This window comes from Azolla caroliniana, unplaced genomic scaffold (assembly GCF_043228905.1).
Source record: "Azolla caroliniana isolate FFs.n. ecotype wild unplaced genomic scaffold, voAzoCaro1.0.p SCAF_6, whole genome shotgun sequence".
In the NCBI taxonomy this organism is placed as follows: Eukaryota; Viridiplantae; Streptophyta; class Polypodiopsida; order Salviniales; family Salviniaceae; genus Azolla; species Azolla caroliniana.
The window spans coordinates 2,223,064-2,250,085 of record NW_028230441.1 but is presented as its reverse complement, the minus strand read 5'-3'; the positions used below and the strand labels follow the sequence as shown (position 1 = coordinate 2,250,085).

The 27,022-nt window shown below is 38.0% G+C and overlaps 5 protein-coding genes across 5 annotated transcripts; 3 read left to right on the top strand and 2 right to left on the bottom strand.

The window, feature by feature from the left end:
- Positions 1–170: 170 nt before the first annotated feature.
- Positions 171–5,733, top strand: LOC147862529 (inactive rhomboid protein). The gene is made up of 8 exons (XM_087321537.1): positions 171–325; positions 985–1,553; positions 1,717–2,196; positions 2,833–3,000; positions 3,085–3,153; positions 3,642–3,692; positions 3,770–3,856; positions 3,948–5,733. The coding sequence occupies exons 2-8, from the start codon at positions 990–992 to the stop codon at positions 5,127–5,129; spliced, it is 2,601 nt and encodes an 866-aa protein (XP_087177663.1). The 5' UTR covers positions 171–325; positions 985–989; the 3' UTR covers positions 5,130–5,733.
- Positions 5,734–9,635: 3,902 nt separating this feature from the next.
- On the bottom strand, positions 9,636–12,665 carry LOC147862528 (succinate dehydrogenase [ubiquinone] iron-sulfur subunit 2, mitochondrial-like). The gene is made up of 2 exons (XM_087321481.1): positions 11,845–12,665; positions 9,636–9,997 (listed from the first exon to the last, which is right to left on the bottom strand). The coding sequence occupies exons 1-2, from the start codon at positions 12,525–12,527 to the stop codon at positions 9,820–9,822; spliced, it is 861 nt and encodes a 286-aa protein (XP_087177607.1). The 5' UTR covers positions 12,528–12,665; the 3' UTR covers positions 9,636–9,819.
- Positions 12,666–14,244: 1,579 nt separating this feature from the next.
- LOC147862527 (pentatricopeptide repeat-containing protein At2g13600-like) lies at positions 14,245–16,980 on the top strand. The gene has a single exon (XM_087320667.1). It carries the CDS (start codon positions 14,278–14,280, stop codon positions 16,021–16,023), a length of 1,746 nt encoding a protein of 581 aa, XP_087176793.1. The 5' UTR covers positions 14,245–14,277; the 3' UTR covers positions 16,024–16,980.
- A 4,305-nt stretch (positions 16,981–21,285) lies between these two features.
- Positions 21,286–24,063, top strand: LOC147862526 (transcription factor FAMA-like). The gene is made up of 3 exons (XM_087321284.1): positions 21,286–22,013; positions 22,744–23,178; positions 23,747–24,063. Exons 1-3 carry the CDS (start codon positions 21,330–21,332, stop codon positions 23,828–23,830), a joined length of 1,203 nt encoding a protein of 400 aa, XP_087177410.1. The 5' UTR covers positions 21,286–21,329; the 3' UTR covers positions 23,831–24,063.
- A 234-nt stretch (positions 24,064–24,297) lies between these two features.
- LOC147862525 (uncharacterized) lies at positions 24,298–26,309 on the bottom strand. The gene is made up of 6 exons (XM_087321451.1): positions 26,145–26,309; positions 25,457–25,604; positions 25,148–25,317; positions 24,963–25,038; positions 24,802–24,872; positions 24,298–24,690 (listed from the first exon to the last, which is right to left on the bottom strand). The coding sequence occupies exons 2-6, from the start codon at positions 25,565–25,567 to the stop codon at positions 24,429–24,431; spliced, it is 690 nt and encodes a 229-aa protein (XP_087177577.1). The 5' UTR covers positions 25,568–25,604; positions 26,145–26,309; the 3' UTR covers positions 24,298–24,428.
- Between the last annotated feature and the right edge of the window lie 713 nt (positions 26,310–27,022).

Genomic DNA, 27,022 nt, shown 5'->3' with positions numbered 1-27,022 from the left:
CAACATTCAACACCAGTGCGTTTGTCTGAAGACCACCACCGTAGGTCACATTTGTCCTGCCATGGCAATACCTAAATCTCGCTCCATTGAAGCTTCTGTACAGTGCATTCTTTAAAGACACGTAAATGACCTCCCAGGACGATACTAGAATCTCTCTCTCTCTCTCTCTCTCTCTCTCTCTCTCTCTCTCTCTCGCCATGGAAGCCGCGCAAAGACTCCACACCGTGATATACTCTGAAAGAGCCGTATTCTGCCGTATGGATGCTCGCTTCCATTGCTGATCAAATCCCTCGCTCCCCTATTACTGCGTCACCATCTCACTAAGGTAATGCCAGCATTTGGTTTTCTGTATTTTTAGAAAAGACATCATTCTCACCATCTCTCGAGTTTGATTTGTTCATCATTTGCAAATTCTATTTTTTCTTATTCTGCTTGGTTACTACCACTTCCATTCGACGGGTGCTTCACATTTGGATGAAGAATAATCCGTTTGAGTTTCCAGACATACGACGCTTGATTCATCTCTTTCTAATGATAGCATTTCGCATTCTTTTTTGCTTTCTCTCTGATTTCTTAATTTACGTTTGATTTTGATGACATTAAATGAGACCACAGTTTTGAATGACCACACTCTTTCTTCTTTCCTTTAGGTTACATTTTTTATGGTTTCGATGTCTGTCTTACTGTTCAGAATTGCATTTCCATTCTACCTTTTAAGTGACATTTTGATGATTCAGTCATCTGTCTGTCTGAGCTGATTGAACTTCTATTTTCATTTTATTAGGTTACATTTTGATAATTGAGTCGTCTCTCTCGCTGGAACTTCAGTTTTCTTATGGTTAGGTTACATTTCGATTGTTACTTGCCCGTCTCCCATCTTCTACAGTGAAGCTACTTCTATCTTGGATTATTTTAATCACTTAATGTAGTTAACATTATGAGTTCTCCATCTGAAAAAAAGGAACTGTTGTCTGTATTACACAGAGCCAATGTTCGGCGGTTACCATTCAGGAGAGGAATCTTCACCAGAACCAGAAGGTTTCGATCAGAACTGCATCAACATTGGAGTGCTGGGAAAAGGAACACCTGAGAATTGCACAGAAAATGATATTTTTGACACTGTACTGCACGAAAATCCCTCAGGTTTTGTCCACAATCCTATCGTTCTTCCAGCGACAGACATTTCATTTCACAAGATAGCCTCTCAATTCACCACATGTAGGATCAGAAAAGATGGTTATATTAACTTCAGATCGAACCTGCACAGTCCTCTCACAAATAGAGGAGATATGTTACAGGCGTTTTTCCCTGAGAATCGGTCAGGATTACCTAAGATCAGACCTAAGAAATCTGAAAACGCTTGGATGTCTCTTGATGGTCTTCTTGTGGATCCTGACTATGTGACGTTAAGAACAGAAGAATATTGTCTTTGGAATCGCTTTACTCCACTTCAGAGAGCACTTATAGTTGCTGTTGCCGTTGCCGCAGCTTTTGCTCTGAGCCAGAAAGACAACAAAAAGATCAAAAGCTTAGAGATTGCACTCCAAGATCGGGTATGTTCAAATCTATGTCCAGGGAGAGAAATATGTACTTCAAAACTAGCTAATTTCTCACAGTTTGCCATGGTCTCTAACCGTTCCCTATTCGTCTGATTTGATCTTTAGCTACATTAGATGAAAATCTTTCTAACGTTTTGTTATGACTCAATTCTGGCAGGATAGAGAATGCAAACTTCTACACGAGAAAATAAGACAGCTCCAAGGACATTTGTCGTTCTGGAAAGAGCATGTCATTCCCTTCTGTGGTCGTCATTCTGGGAGCACCACTGACCACAACCTAGGAATGAATGAAGCGACACCTAAATGTGATTCTGTAATTCTAGAGCAGTTTGCCACGCCTCAAGTATTGCAGAAAGCAGAGACGAACGCTACTGGTTTCAACAAGAAATATTCAAGGTTTAATAGCTATTCGAGTAATGGTGATGAATTTATTCCATGTGATAATCAGGCAAACCATGCACAATCAGACCCGGATTCCTTTCAGAGAGGGCCGTTCTTAGAGAGACTTTTAGAATGTCCATCGATCAGTGTTAACGATGAGCAGTTAGATGGTTCTCTCACTCCATCACTTCCTCTTGCCAAGCTGAATGAGGTGGACACTCCGCAATCCCACAGTTCCGGATTTCCACTTAACCAGGTGGCTTTTCTAAACCACCTACAGACACTATGTTAATCTTCCTGATTTTCTCTCAGTTTCATCTCATTTAAATCTTCTGCTCATCAAAAAATTTCTAGGATGAAAGTACACGTCTATGCATATCAGGAGCTATTGATATCCAGTGTCAAATTCCTTGATGCAGGATTTATCACTGAATGTTTGTTCTAGATTTGTACTGTTACGAAAGATTTATAATAGTCATGATAGCTAGGCATTTAGGTCATCTTCTGTGCAATATTTTTTGAGTCACTTCTTCCAATTACATTCCGACCCTTTCCCAATGATATGAGTGACTTCGTTATTGCAGTAAAACGTATACTCATTTTGTGTGCCGTATATTAGCTTCAAGCTATGTTCAGAGTTAGGCTGCAGTAATTTAATATTTTTCATGATTATAGACTCAAATTTAGATATTCCTGACGGGCAGTTCATGGAATCCTACTATATATTTTGGATGAAAAACTGCTATAGACACTTCAACTAAGTACCATAATAATGGTTTATTTACAGTAAATTGTGTTTGAATTGTACGAGTGTTTCAGATTTGCCTTGCATGTCGTGCCACAGTATTAGGAATTTAAACGCTGTTTTATCGCTTTATATTGGAACAAGCAGTACGGAGAACATCTATGTGGAGGGGGTCGTTCTAATGAAGCACTTTATGCTGATATCATTTCTTCAACTCATCCCCAAGAATTAGAAACTCCTTTTTTCTTAGAAGATCCAGTGGATTCTAATGGATTCTCAACGATACGGGTGACTGAACAAACCCTAGAGGATGAGGTAAAAACTGCAGCTATAAATTTAATTATGAAGAAAAATCACATGATTACAGCATTTTCATTAGTTTCACGTAACTGTTTTCAGATTGATCGTTCAATTCAAGGGGAAAGTGAGCTGAGGGATTCCGGTGATGTGAAACAGGAATCTGAAAGGGTATGCACGATTTTATTTGAGGGTTTAACGATTATTACAAGAAGATACAACGCTTGATCATGCTTGCACTTTAGATAGGACACTTACATCTGTCAAGTCAATTGCAACTTAAATACACGTAACATCATGAAGTCACATCGTACAGCGGTGAATTGTTCAGAATGATAAATTATATCTCCATCTAACTTTTGTATGTGTAGATAGCTCGTATATTGTAGAATGGCACATTGCTAACTTACAGAGTGATAACATTGTTAAGGAGTGCTAATTATATCTCTATGGTAGGTGTGATATAGCATATATTGTAGAATAAGGCAAACTGTTCACAAATGCCAACTTTTTGCTGATTACAGTATAGTGGTGGCTAGTTAGATGTAGATCGAGCTCTAAATTTCAGTAAAATTGACATCTATTCCTGCAAATGTTTAATGAATCTCTAACCGGAGAGTCTTATTTATATATTCAAAATTTACATGGTTGTAATGCAGTTGGATACTGTAACCGATGTGTGGAATGAGGCACTTGAAGATGTAAACAAGGTAAGAACATGAGAGTTTCCTTGTCAATGCAGCCAAAAGAAGGAAACAATTGAAACGTGATGTTCTTATTTTGGCAGACATTGAGTTTGTGTATCAATGATTGTCATGCGAAGGAAATAAAAATTTCTAGACTTCAAGAAGAGATCAATGTTCTTCAAGGAATTGTAAGGCTTTCTTTACTTGCAAGCTGATTCACTATATACTGCTTCCCTGTGGTCTACATCAATATATGATTCTTTTGTTTTGATTTGTCAGATATCTGACCTTAGAACTCTGCAAGTAAATCAGGTTACGGGACAAGTAGATGCATCTTCTCTGCAGACATTTGTGACGAGCAATGTTCTATATAATGTGGAAATGAGTCCTGTTGAGGTTGCAGATTCTCCCGAGATGCCAAAATGTGTTCTTTCACCTTGGAAAGAACTCACAAGGCTAACAGATTCCTTTGAGCTCTCCATCACGAGGGACTCTTTGGAAAATGAACATAATAGCTATGCGGATGTCGAGAGCTGTAAGTCTCAGAACTCCCCAAATGAACTTTTGATAGGACGGAACAAAGACAGGAGAAGAGCACATATAAGCTACTGTGACATAGTGAGTTCCTTTGAGCATGTGAATTTGAACGACTCTGGGAAGAAATATGGGTATGCTGAGGTGAAGAGCTCCAAGTCGGAGGATGTTATGAGTGATTGTGATCCTAAAGAGTCAGGCGTTAATAATATGTTGGGACAAAAAACAGTCTCCGAAAATAGCAAAACGAATGGTGACACAGATCATGTTAGATGGAGCAGTAGCAGTATTGAACAAGCAACAAGGTTAAGGACTAGTAATAGTAGTCAAGAGGAACCTCTGAAAGGTTCCAACATAGCACGATTTGGCTACTCACAAAAATATGCAGACAGAAACAATATGGTGTTCACTTCTCCAACTAGACCTACCAGAAGACCCAGGATCAATTCATCTGTTAGGAGCAGCTATTCCTACTCAGAGCGGGTTGAGGACTCTAGCGATAATCACAAAGCAACAGGAAGGCATAATAATGATTCAGAGCAAATCGAGGATAATAATACTCACAGAATCAATATGGTCTTCACTTCTCCTACTAGACCTACTAGAAGACCCAGAATCAATTCATCTGTTAGGAGCAGCTATTCATATTCAGATCGGGTTGAGGACTCTAACGATAATGACAAAGCAACTGGAAGGCATAATAATGATTCAGAGCAAATCGAGGATAATAGTACTCTCAGAGGCGGTAAGAAACGGAATGACCGAGACCTTATTAAAGGCAGCAATGTGCTTTCTGGGGTTGAACCCAACACTACTTCCCCCAAGAGAGATGGGAAAAGTGTCAGCAAGAATAAACATTTGAGTAATAGTCTTGATGGTCTCAACAAGGCCAAAGAGAACAGAGGCCAAAGGAAGAGATGGATGTAGTAAAAGAGTGAAGTATTATTAAGTATTATCATTCTAATCAGCAGTATGGAGGAGCATAGTATCAAAAAACCATCAGGAGGCTCGCTTCTTGATGCTTTCTTAAAAAACCACAACAAGCTCTCAGCAAAACAGAATGAACAGTGCATATGCATTAGATTACATGGAATTAGAAATATATATATACATAATATTTATATATACTAGCAATATAAGCTACATAAATATTGGTAAAAGGCCCTATAAATATTACTATTTCACATGAGATTTGATTACAGTAGGAGGGCTGATGATTACATAGCTAGATAATTAGCTTTATAATCAGAAATAATTTTTTTGCCCGTAGTTAGTGTTAAGGCCTACTATTACTATGAGAAGCCCCAATAAGCAAAGCCCTATTACTACTATTACTATTGCTGTGGTAACAAAATGAGATCTTTGTTTTTCATTTCTTCGGCAATAACCAAAACTCTTTGGTTATTTATTTTTTTCCTTGCGATCTGCCGACTGAAATCATGTTCTGAAGAACCCATGTCACTCATTGAGGGATTATGGCATTTTATGCCGAACAACTTTGTGATAGATGTTAATATATGTTGGTAGATTTGTTGACACATTCCGTTGTGCATGGCAATAAACTTTTTTGTTGCTGAGCTTGTGTTTGGGTAGCATTTACTTTGTTCTGCGTCTTCGTAAGGTTCCTTTCTGTTATCATTCTCACTTCTCTAAAGTTTGACTTGCCTTGTAAGGTTCTTATTAGTTAAAGATTTGGTCACTTGTTTTGCTTTTCTCACATTCTAACCCTAAAGCCCTACAAACAATTGACTCCCCACCATGGGAACATTCTCTATATCAAGTGATGGATGCCTTTGAAATAATGCCGTTGTTAATACATAGGTTTGTCAGTGCAAGCATGTGTCAATTGTGTCAACAGGTAATGTAAGCATGTGCAATACTTTGAAATTAATCATCTTAACCCTAAACCACAAGAAGCTATGTTGTGATACCCGTCACTCACATGCTCACTAAACTTTTGGATACGATGTTTATTGTTGGTTTATATGTTGCCAAATGAAAATAATGAGTTATGTTTTCCTATATGTTTTTTCCCACTCACTCACAAGACTTTTTTCAAATATAACTTTTTACCAACCAATTATCATATGTAATATGAGGCGATGTCACAACCTCATCTACATAAAAGGAACAAATTTACAAAGTCACACAATGTGTTATAAAAAATAAGTCTCACAGAGACAAGAAATGATGTTGGAGTTCATCGGTCTCAACTATTTATGTGAAGGGATAGAGACCTAGAAAGTATTTGATTTCAATTGAATATATTAACTAACTAAATAATAAATTCAGTTAGTATTCTCATAAATATCGTATACTTCCATGGATAAGGAAAGAAATGTATGAATATACCTCTAACCGAATAGTGCGGCTAATAAGTTAATAATTGGTAGAGGAAATTAGTTATTGGTGGCGAACTGAAAAGAAATCAAGGAGAGAGAGAGAGAGAGAGAAATAAAGAAAGATATATTAACGTCTTCTAAGACTAAATTTGGCCCATGAGACAGTTGGTTTACAACAAAAATGGGGTATTTACCCATTCATCGAAAGTAAAAATAAAATAAAATAAAATGTTCAAGAAACCGAACCGGGCCCATTGCTAGTAAGAAACATGTTCTAGAAAGGAAATGGCTATATACTAGGCCTAGTTTCATTTCCATCCAAGTTTCATTCGGTGTGGATGTGGCCCATGGTCCCAATGTAAAAGGTACCCCAACCATAGCTTCTAGGCGGTGCAACTCACATTCCCTTATCTTCTTAATTGTTTCTACTCCACGTCGAGTTGCTTTGAAGCCCGACATCTGAGGGAAATTGGTTGTTCTTTGCTTTTCTACTTCAGCAAGGGACGGGCCAAGCGGTGTAGGTGTGTCCACATTCATCATCTCCCCTTATTCTAAAAAGATTCATTAGCTACATGTTGGTGAATATTCAAATGGTTATGGTTAACATTTTGTAGCTTATTCTCTCTATGTTGTTTTAGCTCTAAGATATACCTACCTAGTCTTTTTATATCCGGGGTATCTAATAGTTTGGAGAGGGTGGGAGAGGGTCCTAGTATGTCTTGGTATTTCGCCCTTATCTCGGCATTAGTTGGACACTTGCATGTAAAGTGATACTCATCACCTATCTCTATGTGACATAGTCTACATATTCTTTCCTCTTTAGGGACTCTATTAGTACGACCATTCTCAATCTCAAGTTGGTGAAAGATAATAAATAAGGCAACACACTCACGCAAGCAATTTGATTTAAAATTCTTTCGATTTACTATATGGACGATTTGTTATGTTTTAATTCAAAATGATGAAGGTTTACTATGTGAATGAATTGTTCTATTTTCTTTCAAAGTTATGAAGATTTAGTATGTGGGTAATTGTTCTGTTTTCATTCAAAATTATGAAGATTTACTATGTGGGCAACTTATGTTCTGTTATGCTTCAAAATTGCAACGATTTGCTATGTAGGTGATATGATGTTCTCTTAACATTCAATCATGATGAAATTTATATGGGTGCTGTGTAGGAAGAAGAGGCACATTGTGAATATTACACATGGATCCAAGCTGAATGCCCAAACGCATGGCATGATTAAATAGATAAATGATGAACTTTTGGGTGGAAATAGTATTGGAGAGTAGATAATGTTTTCATAAAGATTGAAGATAAGTCGAAGATGTAAAGGACCATTGACAAGGTTGTAACATTATATATTTGATTACACATTTTTTTATTCAATACTTGATTACAACCTCCAAGGCAAGAGCTGAATTCAAGAATCCTCTTAAATCGCATAATCACTCTATACAGGACAAGGTCAAGAATGAGGATAATATACAACATCACTGAAATTGGGCTCCCATTGAATGTTTTCCATGAAGATGAACAAGGTACCCAAGGACTCTCTGTGTGCTCGATGGCCTGAAGCCAGAACCTTCTACAATATCCTGTTAAGGTCGCAAATACAACATTCGAAACACTCCTGCCTTTATTCCAGAAGCATTTTGGTTTTCCTAGAGGAACTTATATTCCTTCATTTTTGCTCACATTATTTACACTGGTTGTGTTCTCAGGTATTTGCTTTTATTAATTTTGTGATGGCATTCTTGAACCTCGCTAATTCCCCATGTGCATCTGCTGATGTTGCAGCTCTTCCAAGTTGGATTCTTGATTTTGGGATGTTTCGGAAATGTGAATCTGCTCTATTTTGAAATCTTCTTGACTATTGATAATGTTTTGCATTGGATAAGGTGTTCTTCTATTGAAGAAGCGTGGAACAGATTGACTAAGTAAACATGGAATTGATAGATCAATCGTCATGAAGACCATAGGCAGACCTTGAAAGGCCCAAGGTGTTGATAATCCTTAGACTCAGCTATATGATGGACCTTATCAACAATCCATCGTTTGAAAACCTTTTGGACCTCAAAATTCCAAATCTCAGTACTTCTGTAGTTATACTGTGCTATGATTCAATAATTTCTATTGTATGGTGTTGATATTTTAAATTGTTTTTCCAGAGAACACATAATACACTTGCAAAAAACCAACTTACAGTAACACATGGTGTGAAGAATTGAAGGTGCTCCATGAAATCCCTTTTGAGCAGTGCAAAAGAATAAAACAGGCCTATAGAAATGGCACAAACAATATATCACCACACTGCATCATGGGGAACAGGCTACAGTCACAAATAATTGCAAATCATAATAAACAATCAGTCAAATTATGTATGGGGACTACTTGACCAATACAAAACAATTGTCTCCAATCTAATAGCAACACTTACAAATTAGGACATTCAATACTTCAAATCTTTAAATTAGCCTGTCTCACTACATCCACATTAACACGTGTGTTATAAAATCCAGGTTTCAACAGCATTTGGAGGTAATTAAGAGATTCTTACTGTGTAAAACAAGAATTGATCATCAAATATAAGCCTATTTGATGAATCACAAAATCATACGTAATGCAAAAGGAATTTAGTACGACGAAAAGTTGATTCTGTGAAAGATTTTATTGGTCATCCTCAGTGTTGCAAAACAGTTCTACTCACCAAGTGATGAGGCTTAGAATAAAATTATCTTTACAATGAGGCCCAAGAATAAAGTGACTCCAACTGTGGCAAATGCTACATTCCATTAAACTCTGATTACCAGTTGCCAAGGTATCTTATACGTTGATTTTTAAGAGTTCTCTCACAAATAATCTAAAAAAGAATGACCAGTGAATTTTTAAATGCTTAAGCAAGTGTTTGTGCACATTCTTAATTATAAACTAGAGTTTTGACTGGACAACCTGTATTTGGATTATGTATTTATGCAACATAGAATACAAATGATACAAGAACAATTTCTCTGCAGATAAAAATGAAAGAAGCATCAGAGAATTGGTTACCACCAATCCAATAAATTCTGTATACAAGAGAGAATGATTGCAGGCATTATTACAGAAATTTATTAGAGTTTCCATGATAGAAAATCATCCAAATGTTCAGGTAAAACAATCCAAATTTTAAATAGTCTCAAGACTCATAAGGTCTTAAGTAGTGTATATCAGCCAAACTGGCACTCTATTAATCACAAAGAGGTTTTCCATACTGATAATTCATGTACAAATCATGTGGGCCTAGTAACCTGTAACTGCTTTAGCTTGGCTATCTGCATACCCGGGTTCAAACCTTTTGGACAAGCTCTTGCGCAATTCATTATTGTGTGGCATCGGTAAAGCTTGTACTCATCATCTATAGATTGCAGCCTTTCATTTGTGAATTCATCACGACTATCAGCCACCCACCTTGTTGATAATAGAATACACAAAATCCATATTCAGTTAAGGACTTGAATAATGACAATCCCAAATTTTACTACAACATCTTTATAAAAAAAGCTCTAGATGGTAAAAAATTTCATTAAAATAACTGAAATCAACATCTCTCAATCCAAACCAATAGTCATCTGAATTGCCAACTTCCCAAGTGTTGAAGTGAGTGAGTGTGTGTTTGTTGTCTATACACATGCATACATATATATTAGAAATGTATGTGTATATATGTGTACATATATGTGTGATCAATAATATCCTACACCATGTCCTGGTTGTATTTCTACATCATATTCTTATTCATCGTCTGAGCTAATCGATGTCACCAGGGGTCAATCAGAGGAGAGAAGAAAGTTCGTGGAGCAGTGGGGATTGCAAACAGCACAAACAAATCCCCCCAAAAAGACAAATCAGGAGTTAAAACAAAAGTTACAAATTTTGAGAATTAAAACAATGAGAATTAAAACAAAAGTTACAAATTAAAACAAAAGTTACAAATTTTTAGCCCCCAATCTTGGGATCCTTCTGCCTAGCTACAGATATTGATATCATTGATCGATCCTCACATGTGGCAAATACTCAGGCTGTTTATAGCAGTCTTCCTAGGCATCATCACCCCTAGCTAAGGATCATTACTCACATCTGGAAATTTTCTGGCACTGAATACAACATCAGATCCAAACACCAAAACATCACAAGCATGAAAGATTTTCCATAATCCTCAGAGTTGCAATCATAATTTTACATAAAGTGTTTCCTGTTCTAGTAAGCAATCAAAGATTGGACATTCTTCTACTGTGTTATGTGTAGATGGATTCTATATGCATAAGTTTAAATCTGAAACCCCACTCACATCTGCCGCAAAGTCATGTTTCAATTTACCATCTGCATGAAGTCACTGCCCTGGTTCCCACTCTTGATATAGATAAAAAATTGTTCAGATTTTGGTGCTAGCATGCAAAACAAAGTGCACGTACTTAATCCCATCTCATTTCTGGTACATTTATGCTAGATAGTAGGCTCAAAATGCAGCATTGTACATGATTAGTTTTTTATGAAATATAATACCTTCATTTGAACATATGCTTGCAATATTTTGAGCTACTACGTAGGATACATGTGGCTGAAACTAGAGAGAGCTCAGTACCACCAAAGCTGAACAAAAAGCTTACCTATAGCAAGAGAGGGGTTTTGGTGAAGTGGTTTAAAGTAGATGGCATGTCTGTATTTTGTGCACTCTCAGCAAGTTTCAGATGTATCCAACTAATGACATCTTTTTGTACAATACGGATGTTCTCTATCCCTAATATACAAGTTTGGCGCCAGTTTAAGGAAAATTTTCTATATTAATCAACTAAGATTCCATTTTATGCATGACATAATACTTTCACCTGCTAATGGTTATCGTACCTAGCAATAATGGCCAGAAAACATGTATTCTAGGTACTTCGCATCTACTCATTATTATATCTGGTTCAACATCTTGGAACAGAAGGAACATGACTCTAATGGACACTTCTGGTTGCTATTTGCACCTTTATTTATAGCAACAATAACACAAAAAAGTAGGCATACATCCAGGAAAGGCAAGGAACAAGATTCAATAAAATTAATGGACGTCATCTATCAATTAGAGCCACAAAAACAAACAAACATCCACAAAGGAAAATAAAAAGTTCCTATTGGTACTATCACTTCATCCAACAATGATAACCACAATGCCCTCACCAAATAATAATGCTCACAAAAGGTTAAGGAAAACGTCCAGAAAAGTACATAAAACAATATTCAGAGTGAACAGGGACAAAAAAGCTGCATACCTGTGTGCTTGCAAGAGGGCAGCCGGACCAAGATATTTCTCAGGATTCCACCAGTAGCTCGGGCATGATGTACTACAACATGCACAAAGAATGCATTCGTACATGCCATCAAGCTTAGTCCGATCTTTCTTCGATTGAAGATATTCTTTCCCTTCAACAGGCGGAGGATTCTTTGTCTTGAGCCATGGCTCAATGCTCTTATACTGATTATAAAAGTTACTCATATCAACCACCAAGTCCTTGACCACATACATGTGAGGGAGTGGTGAAATAGGTGTTACTTGACTGGGAGAGGGGTCAATCTTGGTCAAGCACGCAAGACCATTGCATCCATTGATGTTCATGGCGCATGAACCACATATCCCTTCACGGCAAGATCGTCGGAAAGTCAAGGTAGGATCAGATTCGTTCTTGATCTTGATCAGAGCATCTAAGACCATAGGCCCACAATCGTTTGTGTCAATCGTATATGTATGCATATATGGCTTCCCACCAAGGTCAGGATTCCACCGATAAATGGAGAACTTCTTCAGGTTCTGTGGTTTATTAAGTGATGAAGAAGTAGTGGTAGTAGTAGTAGTAGTAGTAGTATTAGTACCTGAAGAAGCTGTAGCTGTTGACCTGACGAAATGGAAGCGATTTGGGTTTGAGACCTTGCGAAGAAAACTAGATGAAAGAGACATGGTTGCTGCTGCTGCTGCTGCTTCTTCCTTTCTTTGCTTGCTCTGTTTGTCCTTGCGTGTGCGGTTTTCGTCTGCCTTGGTTCCTCTCTGTTTCTGGAGCCTCTGTTTCTGCAGGGTGCGGTGCAGGGGAGAGAGAATATAGACACGCTACGCTATGAAAAACACTTGGATTTTATATTTTATATACACGCTCCCAAATTACAAAAATAGGCTTGGCCGCCAAACAAGCATCACCATGGGTCGGTTTCTTGGGTCGGTTTGGACTTTAGACCTTGCTTGCACCTACACAATACCAATGTCATCCACATGGCTCGCTCGGTACCTTACAAAGACTAGTTAGTGGCAAGCGACCATTACACATGTCATACGAACGCTCGCTATTTATTTAATATGCTCCCTTGGGCATGCCGCATAACAATGGCAGTCCACATCATTGTGCATGTGAAAGTGACTCGTGTCATACCAAGCGACCCCCCACTTGGGATCTAATATGGTCCTTTGGACATACCTATCATGCCAATCCACATTGTTATGCATCTAAAAGTGACCCATTAGAGAATAGCCATGTCCTCTCCATCTCTTAATATACCTTAAGGGTCGAAGGTAGAGAGTAATCAAGTCTTCTATATCGTTGAGTGCCTAAAGGGTTGCAATAGAGAGAGAGAGAGAGAGAGAGAGAGAGAGAGAGCATTCATGTTGTAACATCTCATGGTTTTTTACGTATTGCGATAGAGAATAGTGATGGCATAATATTGCTCGACCCACCTTTGTAACATTGTTGGAACCCTGGTGGTGTTCTGATTTTGTTGACTTTTTTATCCATTATGTGCTTTCGCTTTCGCTTAAATCTTCCATTCACTCTAACCTTCATATTGAATCCAAGAAAAGAGATATGATGGTCTATAATCATTTTCCCAAACTTTTCTTTATGAGATTACTAGGCATTTTTTCAGCCCAAATGGTTTTCAAAAACACAATTGAACATAGATATTGGATATGTGGAAGCGTGTTTTTTATATGAATTCTCATTGAGTAAAAGTTTCATAAAAAAAACTTATATCCTCAAGAATGGTTGCGTGTCAAATGAGCTAGCTTTTGTATAACTTAGTTAATAAACTTATTTGCATCGAAGGTCTTAAATTTATCATTTCCCCTAGGTAAAAGTCTCTTAAAATTTGTCCTCAATCATAATAATAATATGTTGTACGATTATAATGTGGCACTTTAAATTATTTCCTATAATGGGATAATAACCTCACTTGTACCTTTGTTCAACCTTCGTAGGTTCAAGGACATTTGAATCGTGCACTATAATAATAAAATGCCATTTAACTTATTGGGGGCCAAATCTCTTGAGAATCATCTTGGTCAATTCCCTCATCTCAACACGTTGACAAGAGGTTGCATCAAACAATTGTGTAGTACATCAACGTCGTCCAACCTCAGCCCCATGTTTCCTGAGACAAGCATGGCTTTCCATCCAAGCCCTTCGATATGGCCTTTCTTAGCTTGGGTGTCCACATCACAAATGTCTAGGGCCGAGGAACAATAGCCTTTCCGCAACAGACATTGTTTATGACCTTGGAGACTTGTAGTCGAGAAATCTGTGTATAGTGTTCCCGCCTCTAGATTGACCAATGACGTTGTGCCACATCAGCCGCGAATTCTTCCTTGTACATGAATCATGATATCTATAACCAATCATCTCATGCCACATCAGCATGGGTGCTGGTTTGCCAACAAAGTGTGGATGGACCTAGAGATGGTGTGGCAAAACCTCAATTGTAGGGGATCTTTGTTTCTCTGCTTTCAGATTCTTGCTAGTCATGGGTCCTCTTCCTCCTCAAGGGCCACACAAAGGTCAAGACTCACAGAGCATGTTCTTCTACACAAAGCAAGATGTGCATCTTTTGCTCCTTTACTTAACTTTTATGCTGGCTCAAGATCTGTCTCAGGTGCCAAGATCCTTAATAGCAGCATCATACAGAACCTCCGGGGCTCCAATGCATTCTTGGCCAGTCTCATTTTGCCGAATTATTCAAAGACCAATACTCTGGAAGAAGCTTATATGTGGTTCCAAGATATGGTAGAGAAAAATACCTATTCCTGGAACATCATGATATCTGCATTTGCTCGAAATGACCATAATTCAATGGCCATTCAGCTTTTTGAGGTTATGATGATGCCAGAAGGAGCCGTCCCTGACAGAATCACATTCATACATGCGCTCTCAGGATGTATAAGCCATGTAAACCTTGTGACAGGCAAGAAAATACATGTCTATATCATATGCCGAAACTTGGATTTGGATATCATCACAAGCACATCCCTTATTAGTATGTATGATCGATGTGGTAGCCTTAGAGATGCTAGAGAAGTATTCCTCCGAATGCCTATACGGAATGTTGTCACTTGGAATGCTATGCTTTCAGCATATTCTCATCATGGGTGTGATAACATGAGGGCGTTGCAGTTTTTCAATCAAATGCTGGAAGAATCCATGATTCCTAATAGGGTTACATATATCTGTATTTTAGATGCATGTGTTAGGCATGTAGCTGTACTAGAGAACAAGAATTTTCTTGCCATGACAACATTTTGTGGGTTTCAAACTGATGTTACTCTGGCAACAGCAGCAATAAGTTTATATGGTAAGTGTGGTTGTTTATCGGATGCGAGTGACGTATTTGACAAGATATCAGGAAGAAACGTGGTTAGTTGGAATGCACTGATGGCAGTATTTGCCCAAAATGGCTCTGGCGATGATGTCCGAAGCTTATTTACAAAGATGCAAAAAGAAGGTATCACACCAGATGATGTGAGTTTTTTGTGTTGTTTATCAGTTTGTGTGTTAGAAGATGGAAGCTTGGTCGAGGGAAAAACATTACACAGCAAGATTATGCTTACTGGGTTCGAGTCAAACACAATGATAACAACCGGGATTGTGAACATGTATGGGAAATGTGGTAGTTTGGAAGAGGCCATATGGACATTCGATCGGATTCTTAAAAGAGATGTCATTTCATGGTCGGCCATGATTGCAGCATATGCACAACATGGATATGGTGAAAATGCATTACAATTATTTTATGATATGGTTGCACATGGAACAAAGCCAGATGAAGTCACATACCTTAACATACTCATCGCCTGTAGTCATGGTGGCCTAATTGAACAGGGTCTACATTTCTGGTTATCCATAATACATGAGCAACATATTCTACCTATTGCAGAGCACCATGAATGCTTGATTGATCTATTGGGAAGAGCAGGCCGTATAGATGAGGCTGAACTGATTGTTGAGAAATTTTATATGCATAACCAAATTGTCCCTTTGATGATCCTTCTAGGCACTTGTAAGAATCTATTTGATCTTAAACGAGCAAAACGTTTGACACACCATATCTTCAATTTGGATCCTGACAATGTATCTGCATATGTCATGCTATCAAACTTTCTCAGTGAATCTGATTATCATAAATTAGCCCCAGAATGAGACAAATTCATTCCATACAGATTTATTGCACCTTCAATTGGAGAGCATTCTCAGATAAATTATCATTTATAGATTAAACAGCTTGTCTGGATCCTCTCTGTTGGGAGGTATTTGTTTTTGTCATGATAGATACATACCAGAATTTATTCTTATCCTTGAAGGTTAGAGATCTATGCATATGAATCCGAGCAATGATCTACACTTATCTACTTGGTATTATGATGTCATCATTCCTAACTTTGGAGATGACCATGTATCATTATGGGTCTAACTTTTCTGGGAGAAAATGTATACCTTATATATGTACAATCAAAGCCATTGAACAAACTCAACAAAAAGTTGACTGCACTAAAGATGTTTTTATACGAACGAGGGCACATTGTTCAGTGCCATACATCTTTTCTAGATTTGAGAAACATATTGGAATGACTAGCTCATTGTGAACCAGAAGAACCATGCGTAGTTCTCACATTTTGCACAAACTGCAATTATCATGACAAATGGATGTAGCCCATTCTATAAGAATATATTGTACATAATCAATCTAATGGAGACAAGGTTTCTCTGAGGTGCCAAGTTCTTACATTCACTTATGTGCCATTTTTTGGAGAAAGCTGGAAAACTCATTGTTGTATTTGGGGTAGATTATCTTTTCCGATTCACCAAAATCTACTAGGATATTTGCAAATATTGGGCTTTGATTCGATAAGGTAATGCAGGGGACACCATTTAATATGGCTATATTTCATGGACAAATTAGGGTTATGCAAAAGAATTCAAGCAATGTAGTTATGGAGTGAGGCAAGCAAGTTTATTCAATATGTGGGAACATTTGGTAAATTTCTCCAAAGTTTATTCAATATGTTTTTTCAGCGACACAATTTTGTTTCTTGCTTGTTCAAGTTATAAACAAGTCACATTCCCTCATTTTTTCTTCAATGTCGTCCAAGTCTCCAATACTATCTTGTTATTAATAGTAAATTATATTTCTTTTATAATATATAGGCTATACCATGTCTCCCATAATCTTGAAGGCTCCAAGTGATCTTCATTAGTGCTTCATTGAAGGTTTTGAGTCGTATTCTAGATGTGCATCCACAATGTAACACGTGTGGTATATATTAGGTTACACTTGATATATGATCAACCTTAGTATACGTAAACCCGAAACCCATGTGTTTTTTATGGGCATACTATCCCCACAAGAAACTTAAGAGATCTCAATGATTGATAATCCCTTATGGAAAATTGCATACTTTTCCACCAACTATCGAGATTGGTTAACATACATTCTATGCACTTATACAACATAAACATCAAAGTATGTCAACATCTAGCCTAGTGTTGTCATGTGGTTGCAATTGACGTCCGATTTATCATGGGTTTTTATGTCTCCCAAACCAGTCATCCTTTCTACTTTATTTGCCCAATTTGAAGTTTGTATGAATCAATTGCTGAAAAAACTTGAAAAGAAATCTATTCATGATGCCTAGATTTTCTTTACATTCGTAATGTATGAATACCTTCTTCAAAATTGCAAAATCATAGAATAAGTTGTGGTTTAATCCGTAAGTATGCGTACAATATAAAACACAAGACACAAGCACATACACCCATGGACATATTCCAAATGATTGTATTATTGTAAATAATGGAAGCATGAATGTTGTCATTGTAGCTCAACCATAGTACCACCCACATCTGCAAATTGGAATGAAAGTTTGGACATTTTGTACTAAGCATATATTGTACACATTCTCATACCCAATTGTGCCTCCAGTGTTAAATTTTGTAATCAACTACACAAAGTGATGAAGAATATGGAGTATCCTTGGTTTCTACTACTAAAATAAATCCAAGATTCTTCAATATTTAATGGCGCATATCATGCAATGTACAAAATGCATGCGATACATAAAATCCCCAATCTTAACAAAGATATGATGAATGAATGAATGAGTGAATGAATGAATGCATGGTGGTGGATATAAACACATGCATGTTGCATGGTGGATATAAACACATGGGTTTCTCAAAAGGGAGGAAGGGAGGGGATGGTGTCATGGATAAGTTGCCATGGGCATTGAACTACAAAATAAATAGTAATAACATAACTCAAAAGGTGATAGCCATGAATTTATAGAATATCAGATTTCTTCATCAATGCAAGATAAATGAATCTATGTATCTCTCCACCTTTTGTACGTGGAGTGACCTTTCCTACATATTGTGGTGTCCCTTATATATATGCCATCTTTTTTTGTACATGTGTTTTAGAGAGAGATCCCAAGGTCATTATCCACCATTCAGTTATGAGTAGTTGTTTTTTTCTTTTGATAATTAATGTGACTCAATTTACCGCGGGGAAGTCCAAACCAAATAGAGCAAAAGTGCATCTAACATATAACTACATAAAGTTCACCTTTATTGAAGACTTTTTGTGACATGATGCTCAATGTGGACACCACGAGTCCAATCAAACGTCATACACGAACAAGTGCAAAGTAATGTTTGGCATGGTTTCTTATGATTGAAATTGAGGGGCCATGGAAATTGTTCTTTGATGATTCCATTCTCTTCATGAAATATTCTACTTGGCAAATCCAACCCTATATTAGATGAATGATGGCATTGGTTTTGTGGAAAACCACATTGAAGAATTTAGAAGCACACGACTCAAGTTGTGCATGGGCAATGTTACCTCCAATCAAACATCATACACACACAAGTTGTGCAAAGTAGTGTTTGGCACGCTTTCCTTATTATTGAAGTTTAGGGGGAACCCATGGAAATTGTTCCTCGTTGAACCCATTCTCTTCATGAAATATTCCATCGGCAAGTCCAACCCCTGTCTAGGGTAAACGATAGCATTGTTTTGTGGAAAACCACGTGGAAGCTTTTAGAAGCACACGACCCGCTTACTACATTCAATTGTCGCATGTTTAGAGATTTATAGTGGACTATGATTATAGTGATAGATATCTCATTTACAATCCATATCACATATGATATATTTAGTGTTGTAATAGATTATATTTAATTTATTACCATCTCGTCATACCACCTTCTCATTTTGATAGTGCATTTGCTAACTAAGTATTTGAAACACTCGATAGAGTGCACGCACTTAATAAATAAGTAAAGCAAATTTTACTAAAATATATATATGTGTGTGCTTGGTGTTAATTTTCATGTGATTAGTGCTTAGTCTATTACATATAAGCCTATTTTCGCAAATTGCCCATAAAAGATAAACTTTTCTACTTAGGAGATGCAAGAAGGGATGAAACTTAGGAGATGCAAGAAGGGATGAAACTTAGGAGATGCAACAATTGATTAAGATGAGGTCACATATTATATTACTTTGATGTGCAAAAGATAATTAATGACACGGAGGCATTATGAAACTTCAAAAATTCCATAATTTGATTTCCACCATGGTAAGCCTTCAAAATATATTAAAAATCTGAGACAACACGTAACTTCTTCATCCCTAGCTTATCCCATATGTTTGTACGAAGAGGTATACCTTGCATCACTTTTATGTCCCTTGCAATTTTCTCAAGGCTATGGTGAATTATGTGTTTCACCAACAACTTAAGTATAGAGACGAATTTAGGACCTTGTAAGTATAGAATATTTGCAAAACCTTTATCAACAACACTTCCAAAATAAGCATAACTTCATATCCAAGACGACATTAAATGATACATGGATGATGTCTCATGCATTGAGCAAAGTGCACATTAAATGAGGGCGGCATTTATTCACATACATCCAACATAAATGTTCCAATCAACTGTGAGATCATATGCCTCTATAAACCCTAAATATGTAATCACATGGATTGAGAATTTAATGCTTATATAATTTGGCTTCATATATCAAGAAATCTAGTTTGATAATATACCCTAAATGAATTGACATTTAGAGGGCCGAGCCTCCTACATAAATAAGAGATAATATATACTCCTATACAGATTTTGTCTTTTTGGTGCTAAAGGAAGTTATCAAGAAAATCAAATAATGTGTCTTAAGTTCAGCAAACTAAGCAAGGCAATGTGCTACAATCTTGATCCATGTGCAACATAGATTTTAGTATGTACTTAAAACAATCAATTGGTCTGTAAATTGGAAGCATTTATGTTTCATATGGTTTAGAACTTATATAGTCATCATAGGAGTCTTATCAATGAGCCTATTTTATGTGGTGGTATATGTATACGTGATTGCACAAATTCACTTGGTGATGACAAGAATAATGGTGTCTTAATGTAAGTCATTGTCATGATTAGTGGGACGTTAACATATGATATTAATTTGGGTCAACAAATGAGGGAGGGGGTTGTAACTTGTCATGTGTCGATTAAGTCCTATAAATTGAACAAATATGGCATGCACAACGATGAGGACGAAGGTCAAGGATTGGCAATGTTGATTGTTTCCAATTGGTTTCTATGGAACAATGATGACAATTAGAATTCCTTTCCGATTCTTGAGTTTGGCCCAATGACATTTTCTCCAAGATCCAAGTGGTGGTGTGTACTAAGTCAATAGGTTGTAAATCTTATGTCCATCTTCTCTTTACCGATAAGTACCTATGTACACACACTCTCGTGTCCATTGCCACTTTTTTTCTCAGGTGGTACGAAGCAAAGAACATAACTAGAACACACATGGCTCTAATGTTTGTGCCCTCTTCCTAAGTGAGCAGGAACACAATACGATGTTTTGACTACTAGTCTCATACGCAAGGGATTCATATAGAGATGGACAATTTCAATAGCAACGAACACTTTAGGGATAGATGTCGAGGTAGTTCAATTGAAATGGATGCCTACATCCAGGAGATTCAATACAAGTGGACACTTCACTTCGGATCGACATCGTGGTAATTCAATAGAAATGGATGAATCTGTTGTGAATCCACATTCATGTGGTTCAATAGGAATAGACACTATGGGCCATGGTCGAGCACATCCATGGGGGGGGGGGGGTATATGTCTGTAAGACTGTATATATAATATGATAGAGACATTGAGATGTGTATTGAATGTGGAGTTATTAGAAAGAAACACTTGATCCCAAGGGTGTCCATGTGCGTGACACTTTGTGTCTCTTTCTCTCTTTCCTACACACACACACACTTATAAATGTATGCATGTATGTCTCTATCTCACAAAATCTATATATAATCCCTTCTATTTGGATCATTTGTTTTGCTTGGAAGCTAGTGATCCTAGAAGTGGTTCGAACTCTTGCCCTTTTTTGTTTCTTACACACACAACTCATAAAGTATAATAAGTATGGGCGGTTTCACACCTGCCCATCTCGACCCTTCTTCCGATTTCCTGATGGATCCATATGACCACCCAATGTCTAATTACGGTATGCTTCTCAATTCCATCCCAAATCATCTTGCCCATCCTCCTAATGACGCCCCAAACCCTCTTAATTACTCCCCTGACGACGCAATTAGGCTGCCTCAACCCGCTAATTACCCACCTCCTGATGCCCAAGCTCATCTTAATTACCCTCCCGCTCTCATGTCAATGGCTGCTGCTGCTTCTGCTTCTGCAGAAGGGTTTGATTGCTACTATGAGGATCATCAGTATGAGTACGATCCCCACTTCCGATCGATAATGGCGCTGCCATCGCTTGTTGAGATCCACAACGATCGGATCAGTGTGGCAAGTAGCGAGATCGATCAGGATGGAGTAATGAAGTGCTGCAGAGAGATCAGGCGCAGCCTCGAAGGCTCCCTTAACATGGAATCGGAAGCGGAAGCGGTAGCCATGGCCAGAACCTCCGAAACGGCGGCGGGGGAGAGATCTGTGGTGAATGTCACAGGAAACGCAGTAGCTGCGTGTAATCCTGGAAAGGGGCCGCCAAAGAAGGCGCACATCTCTGTGGAGAGAAACCGCCGCAGGCAGATGAACGATCACATCGGTGTCCTACGCTCCCTCATGCCCGCATCTTATGCGCAGCGGGTAAATCTTAGTTCTTTTGAATGTCAGAGCGATGGAGAGGGCGTGCTTAGCTCACATTACCGTCATTAGCTCCATTAGTTAAGGAGGTTAAGACCTAAATAGCTTCATCTGAAGATTTTATGACATAAAATCTTAATTCTTTGAATTTCAGAGCGACGGAAAGGGCGTGCTTAGTCCACATTTGCGTCATTAGCTCCGTCAGTTAATGAGGTTAGGACATGAATAGCTTCCTATAAAGATTTGATGACATAAAATCTTAATTCTCTGAATCTCAGAGCGACGGAGAGGGCGTGCTTAGCCCACATTAGCGTTATTACCTCCATTAGTTAATGAGATTAAGACATAAATAGCTTCAATTGCAGCTTTGATGACATAAAATCTTAATTCTTTGAACCAGAGCGATGGACAGGACATGCTTAGCCCACATTAACGTCATTAGCTCCGTTAGTTAAATGCGGTTAAGACATTAATTACTTCTTCGTATGCAGCTTTGATAACATAAAAATCGCCGCAATTACGGTAACCAAGCAAGTGCGTTGCATACGAGAGATTAGTGCAATTAATCGCCATAGCTAATTGTGGACAATGTAAATTTGTAAATCATTGTAAATTGGATGCATGTATGTACTGGGGGGGGGGGGTATGATGAGGCATCCCATGTAAATGGAGCGTTTTTGGATGGAATCTGTAGTTAACTGTAGAATTGAATTGAATTGAATACATGTATCAGGGGGATCAGGCGTCAATAATAGGGGGAGTGGTGGAGTTCGTGAAGGAGTTAGAGCAGCTGCTAGCTTCCCTGGAGGCACAGAAGAGGCGGCGGAAATGCTTAGCGGAGGCCGTAAAGGGTGCCGATAATAACGTGGGCCAAAAGCCCGGGAATGTGGGCCGGAAGCGGAGGGAGCCGGACATTGGATGTGACGGCGGAAGCCGGACACAAGATTGTGGGGAGATGGTGGCATTGCGAAGATCGGACGAGGCGGAGGTGGAGGTGATGGTAGTGGGCGGCACCGAGGTCAAGCTGAGGGCATTGTGTGTGAGGCACGGGCGGCACGAGCAGCTCTCGGGTTTGGTCGAGGCCCTCGAGCACCTTAACCTCCATGTCGTCCACCTCGCCATCGCCACCCCACACGATGGCATTCTCCTCTACACATTCACACTCAAGGTGCACTCTCTTTCTCTCTTAGAAGGGTTTAGGGTTTAGGGTTTGATCTCACTCACACACACACACACACACACACACATGTGTGTGTGTGTGTGTGTGTGAGACTAAACCCTAAACCCACACACATGTGGGTGTACTCTCTTTCTCTCTTAGAAGGGTTTAGTCTCACACACACACACAGATATTGTGTGTGTGTGTGTGTGTGTGTGTGTGTGTGTGTGTGTGTGTGTGTGTGTTCTCTACTTGGGAGCATAGGAGTGAGCTAATGAAGAGACAAATGCATGACTCCCATTCACATCATGCACATCATGTTGAAGGTTCCTCAGGATGTTTCTAGAATCATGCCCACATTCTTCTACAAGTACTTTGTGCCATAGAATCAACATTCCTAAACAATTTGACATAATCGGTCTTGCATGTAATTGTCAAATTTCATCTTAAATGCATTGGATTAAAGTTACTTATAGGTTTTGTATGTTTTGTAATTGTCAAATTTCATCTTAAATGCATTGGATTAAAGTTACTTATAGGTTTTGTATGTCTTCATGCTATATTGGATATGCACTAGATTGGAATTGATTGTAAGCTTAGTGTGGATGACCTCGCCGACATGGTGCAACAAATTTTCAAGGATATTCGTTCTAAATCGTGAGTTGGTTTTGGGAATTGAACGTCAAAATATTTGGTCAGGAACTCTGGGCATCCTACATTTAAACAACTCAGTTGAGATCATACCTATTCATGAGTTATTCCATGTATTACTATAGCATTATAAGCTCCATAGACACGTGGGGCATTACAGTTATGCAAGATGTAAATCTTTTAATATACACAATAATATATACATAATACATGATTAGGTTTAAAGTTTAAACCAAATCTTTTCTTAACTTGTGAACATAGAACTTATGGAGACACCAAGGAAATGCTATTGATTTCACACCATGTACGAATGTGGAAGAGCAACAATCTATATGTTACGAACTCGAGCTAACTTTTAGCGTGCATGCTTCCAAATAAAATGATGGATATGTTTGTAACAAATGTTAACATTGCAAAGCACAAAATGCCTCACCACTAGGGTTTAACCTTAATACGTTAAAGAAGAAAGAGGAAGGTAGAAACCTCATTTTAACATGTTAAGGAATTACAAAAAATAACCATGAATTTCTATGGTCATATGCATTAGGAGAACTAGAAAGAATTCCTTAAAATGTGTGGAAACCATGTTGAGAGATGTGGTACTATCTCTAGTCTCGCTTTAGAGGTGTAGGATTGTAGTTATCAATTTTCTTCGGCACATTCTTAAATCTTGAGATTATGAATCGTTCCTTTGGTGGATTCAAATGCATCTTGTTAGCAGTTTCTCTAAACTTTAGTTTGGCACTATTAGTCCAAACGGGGCATTTAAAGTTTGGTTTTTGCTCCGCACAGAAATGTTGATGTTGTCGATTCATGTTTATCCATTCATCGGAATATCCGTGTTCCATGATTTTCCACATCTCCTCACCCCTACCATTTGCACAATGCCAAGTTAATGGGATTTAATTTTACATCACTTTAATAATGATGATGAGGCAACATTTAGAGGAGTTATGACAAAGAGAGAGATATAGAAGTTACTCTTCGTCTGGTCTCCCATAGATGTAGTTTGAATCTAGTTCCGATGGGAGCTTTGATGATGGACTTTTACCCTATGGAACACGAAATCTTTAATCAAGGAAATTACCCAACAAATCATGTTTTTTATTAGATAATGTCACATTAAAGTTGCTGTTTCTTACAACACGCCGACTGATATGAAGCCGAATAAGATGCTTCTTTCTGAATGGTTGTTGTTGACAAGCTTTTGAGACATGTCTACAATGAGCACATGCAAGCATAAGATTGAGAATTATCTACATCTACATATAAGAAGCATTCACTTTTGTGTTAGCCATTGTTGATCACCCATGCCATAAACATGTACCTTATTGCTGCGAGTTTGTTCATGGCAAGAATATTTGGGCCTCTCTTTTTCTCTAGGTCAGGCAGATTCTCTTTATGAACAAGAACTTCTTTGACACCTTCTTGGTCATAATCATTGCAAATTCCATAGATCCAATCTTTATCAGGAATGTTTGTGGTGATTTGTTTTGTCTGAGTTGAGAGGAAGCAACATTCATAATACATAATTAGGTTTCGATATCCAATAAGAGAATTATAATCCAGCATCTATGCAACACAAATATATGGTTTAATTCTTAAACTTCATGGATGTAGTAATGAAGTATCTTACCGCTCCTAGCCTCGGTTTCAAAAGCAGCACATTCTTATGGAATGATGGCCTTATGGCACCCATCCGCGGCTTATCATTCTCCTCGTAGACAACATTGCCCGCATTTGCCATTTTAGGTAATGTACTTCAAATGTCCACTATCTGGATCCTACACTTTGCATCACATTTGAAGAAATAAAAATTTGTTCCAAATGTCCGAGACAATCATCTTAAGAATGGAGTATAATTAACCTCCATATCAACCAGTGTAAGATCAACATAGTCTAACCCTAGCATTTCTACTAGAGTGTGTGATTGTTCATAAAGTGGCCTACACCATAATCCCAACACTTCGATTTCTGAATGGAGTCTAGAGAAGTGACATCAAAATGAAATGAAGATGATAAAACTACCCAAGGGAGAATTCCTTTAATTGTATGCACAAACATGCTTGCATACATATGTAGATTGCTACCTGCATGCACACATTGCTACTTTCATGCATGCATCCATGCACAAATGTATACATATCTACATACCTACATGGATTCCTGCATACATATGTAGTACATTCAAGCAGTACTCATGCATACCTCCATTTAGGCCGGCTTGCATCTCCATAAGTACGCACAAACAAATGCATGCATGCATGCATATATGCATACGGACGGCTGTACATAAGAGCCTCTCTTTCTTTCATGATGCGTACCTTGAGATTCAGTACTCACGTCTCCAACATATCTCACAAAGCGCAAGGATTGGCATGAATGAATGAATGAATGTATGAGACAGAGAGGGGCAGGGGAAGGGGGGCGACCCCTCTTATCTCCCTCCCAATCTTCTATCTCTTTGTATGTATGAATCGTCAACCGTTGTCTCTTCTATCTATCTCTCTCTCTCCTATAATATGTATGTATTGTGGGTGTGTAGTTATTATTAAGTCAGTGAACCTTTTGGCAAGGTCCTATAACTAGTATTGTCAAGGTCCTAAAGCTCTATAGAGCAAAGAAACCTTACCCTCTTCGTTTCCTTTCACATAGGCCACCCCACCTTATGCATTTCACATAAAATGGGTTGGCCTCGTAACATCATTATTGAATGACCCATGTGATATTGCACTTGTCTACCAAAAGAGCTAATAAATCTTCTTTTGCCTCGCTTCACAAAACAATATTTGAATGGCGTAGTATAGCATATAGGTGCAGTGATCATGTTAGCAATCCCCCTTTTTGCTATCATCCTAGCTTGATTACATCAATACACGTATAAATTCATTAACAAGTCAAAATTTTATTATGCACGCTTTTGTTTTAAAACCATTATTGGATTATATTTTGTGAGTGATCCATTTGGGTCATGATTAAATTCTTTGTTGAATCAGATATTATCTTTACATCCATGAACATTTATGATCCCTCCATAATAGTGACGAGACATGGACAATTATCCAAACATGGTCAAGTGCTCAAGACAAACTCTAATCCTCATTGGGCTATAAAAACATGAGTCTAAATTTTTGGCAAATGTGGTTCAACCAACTAATCACATCCATTCACATGAGCATTGGAAATATGATTCTTCCCAACT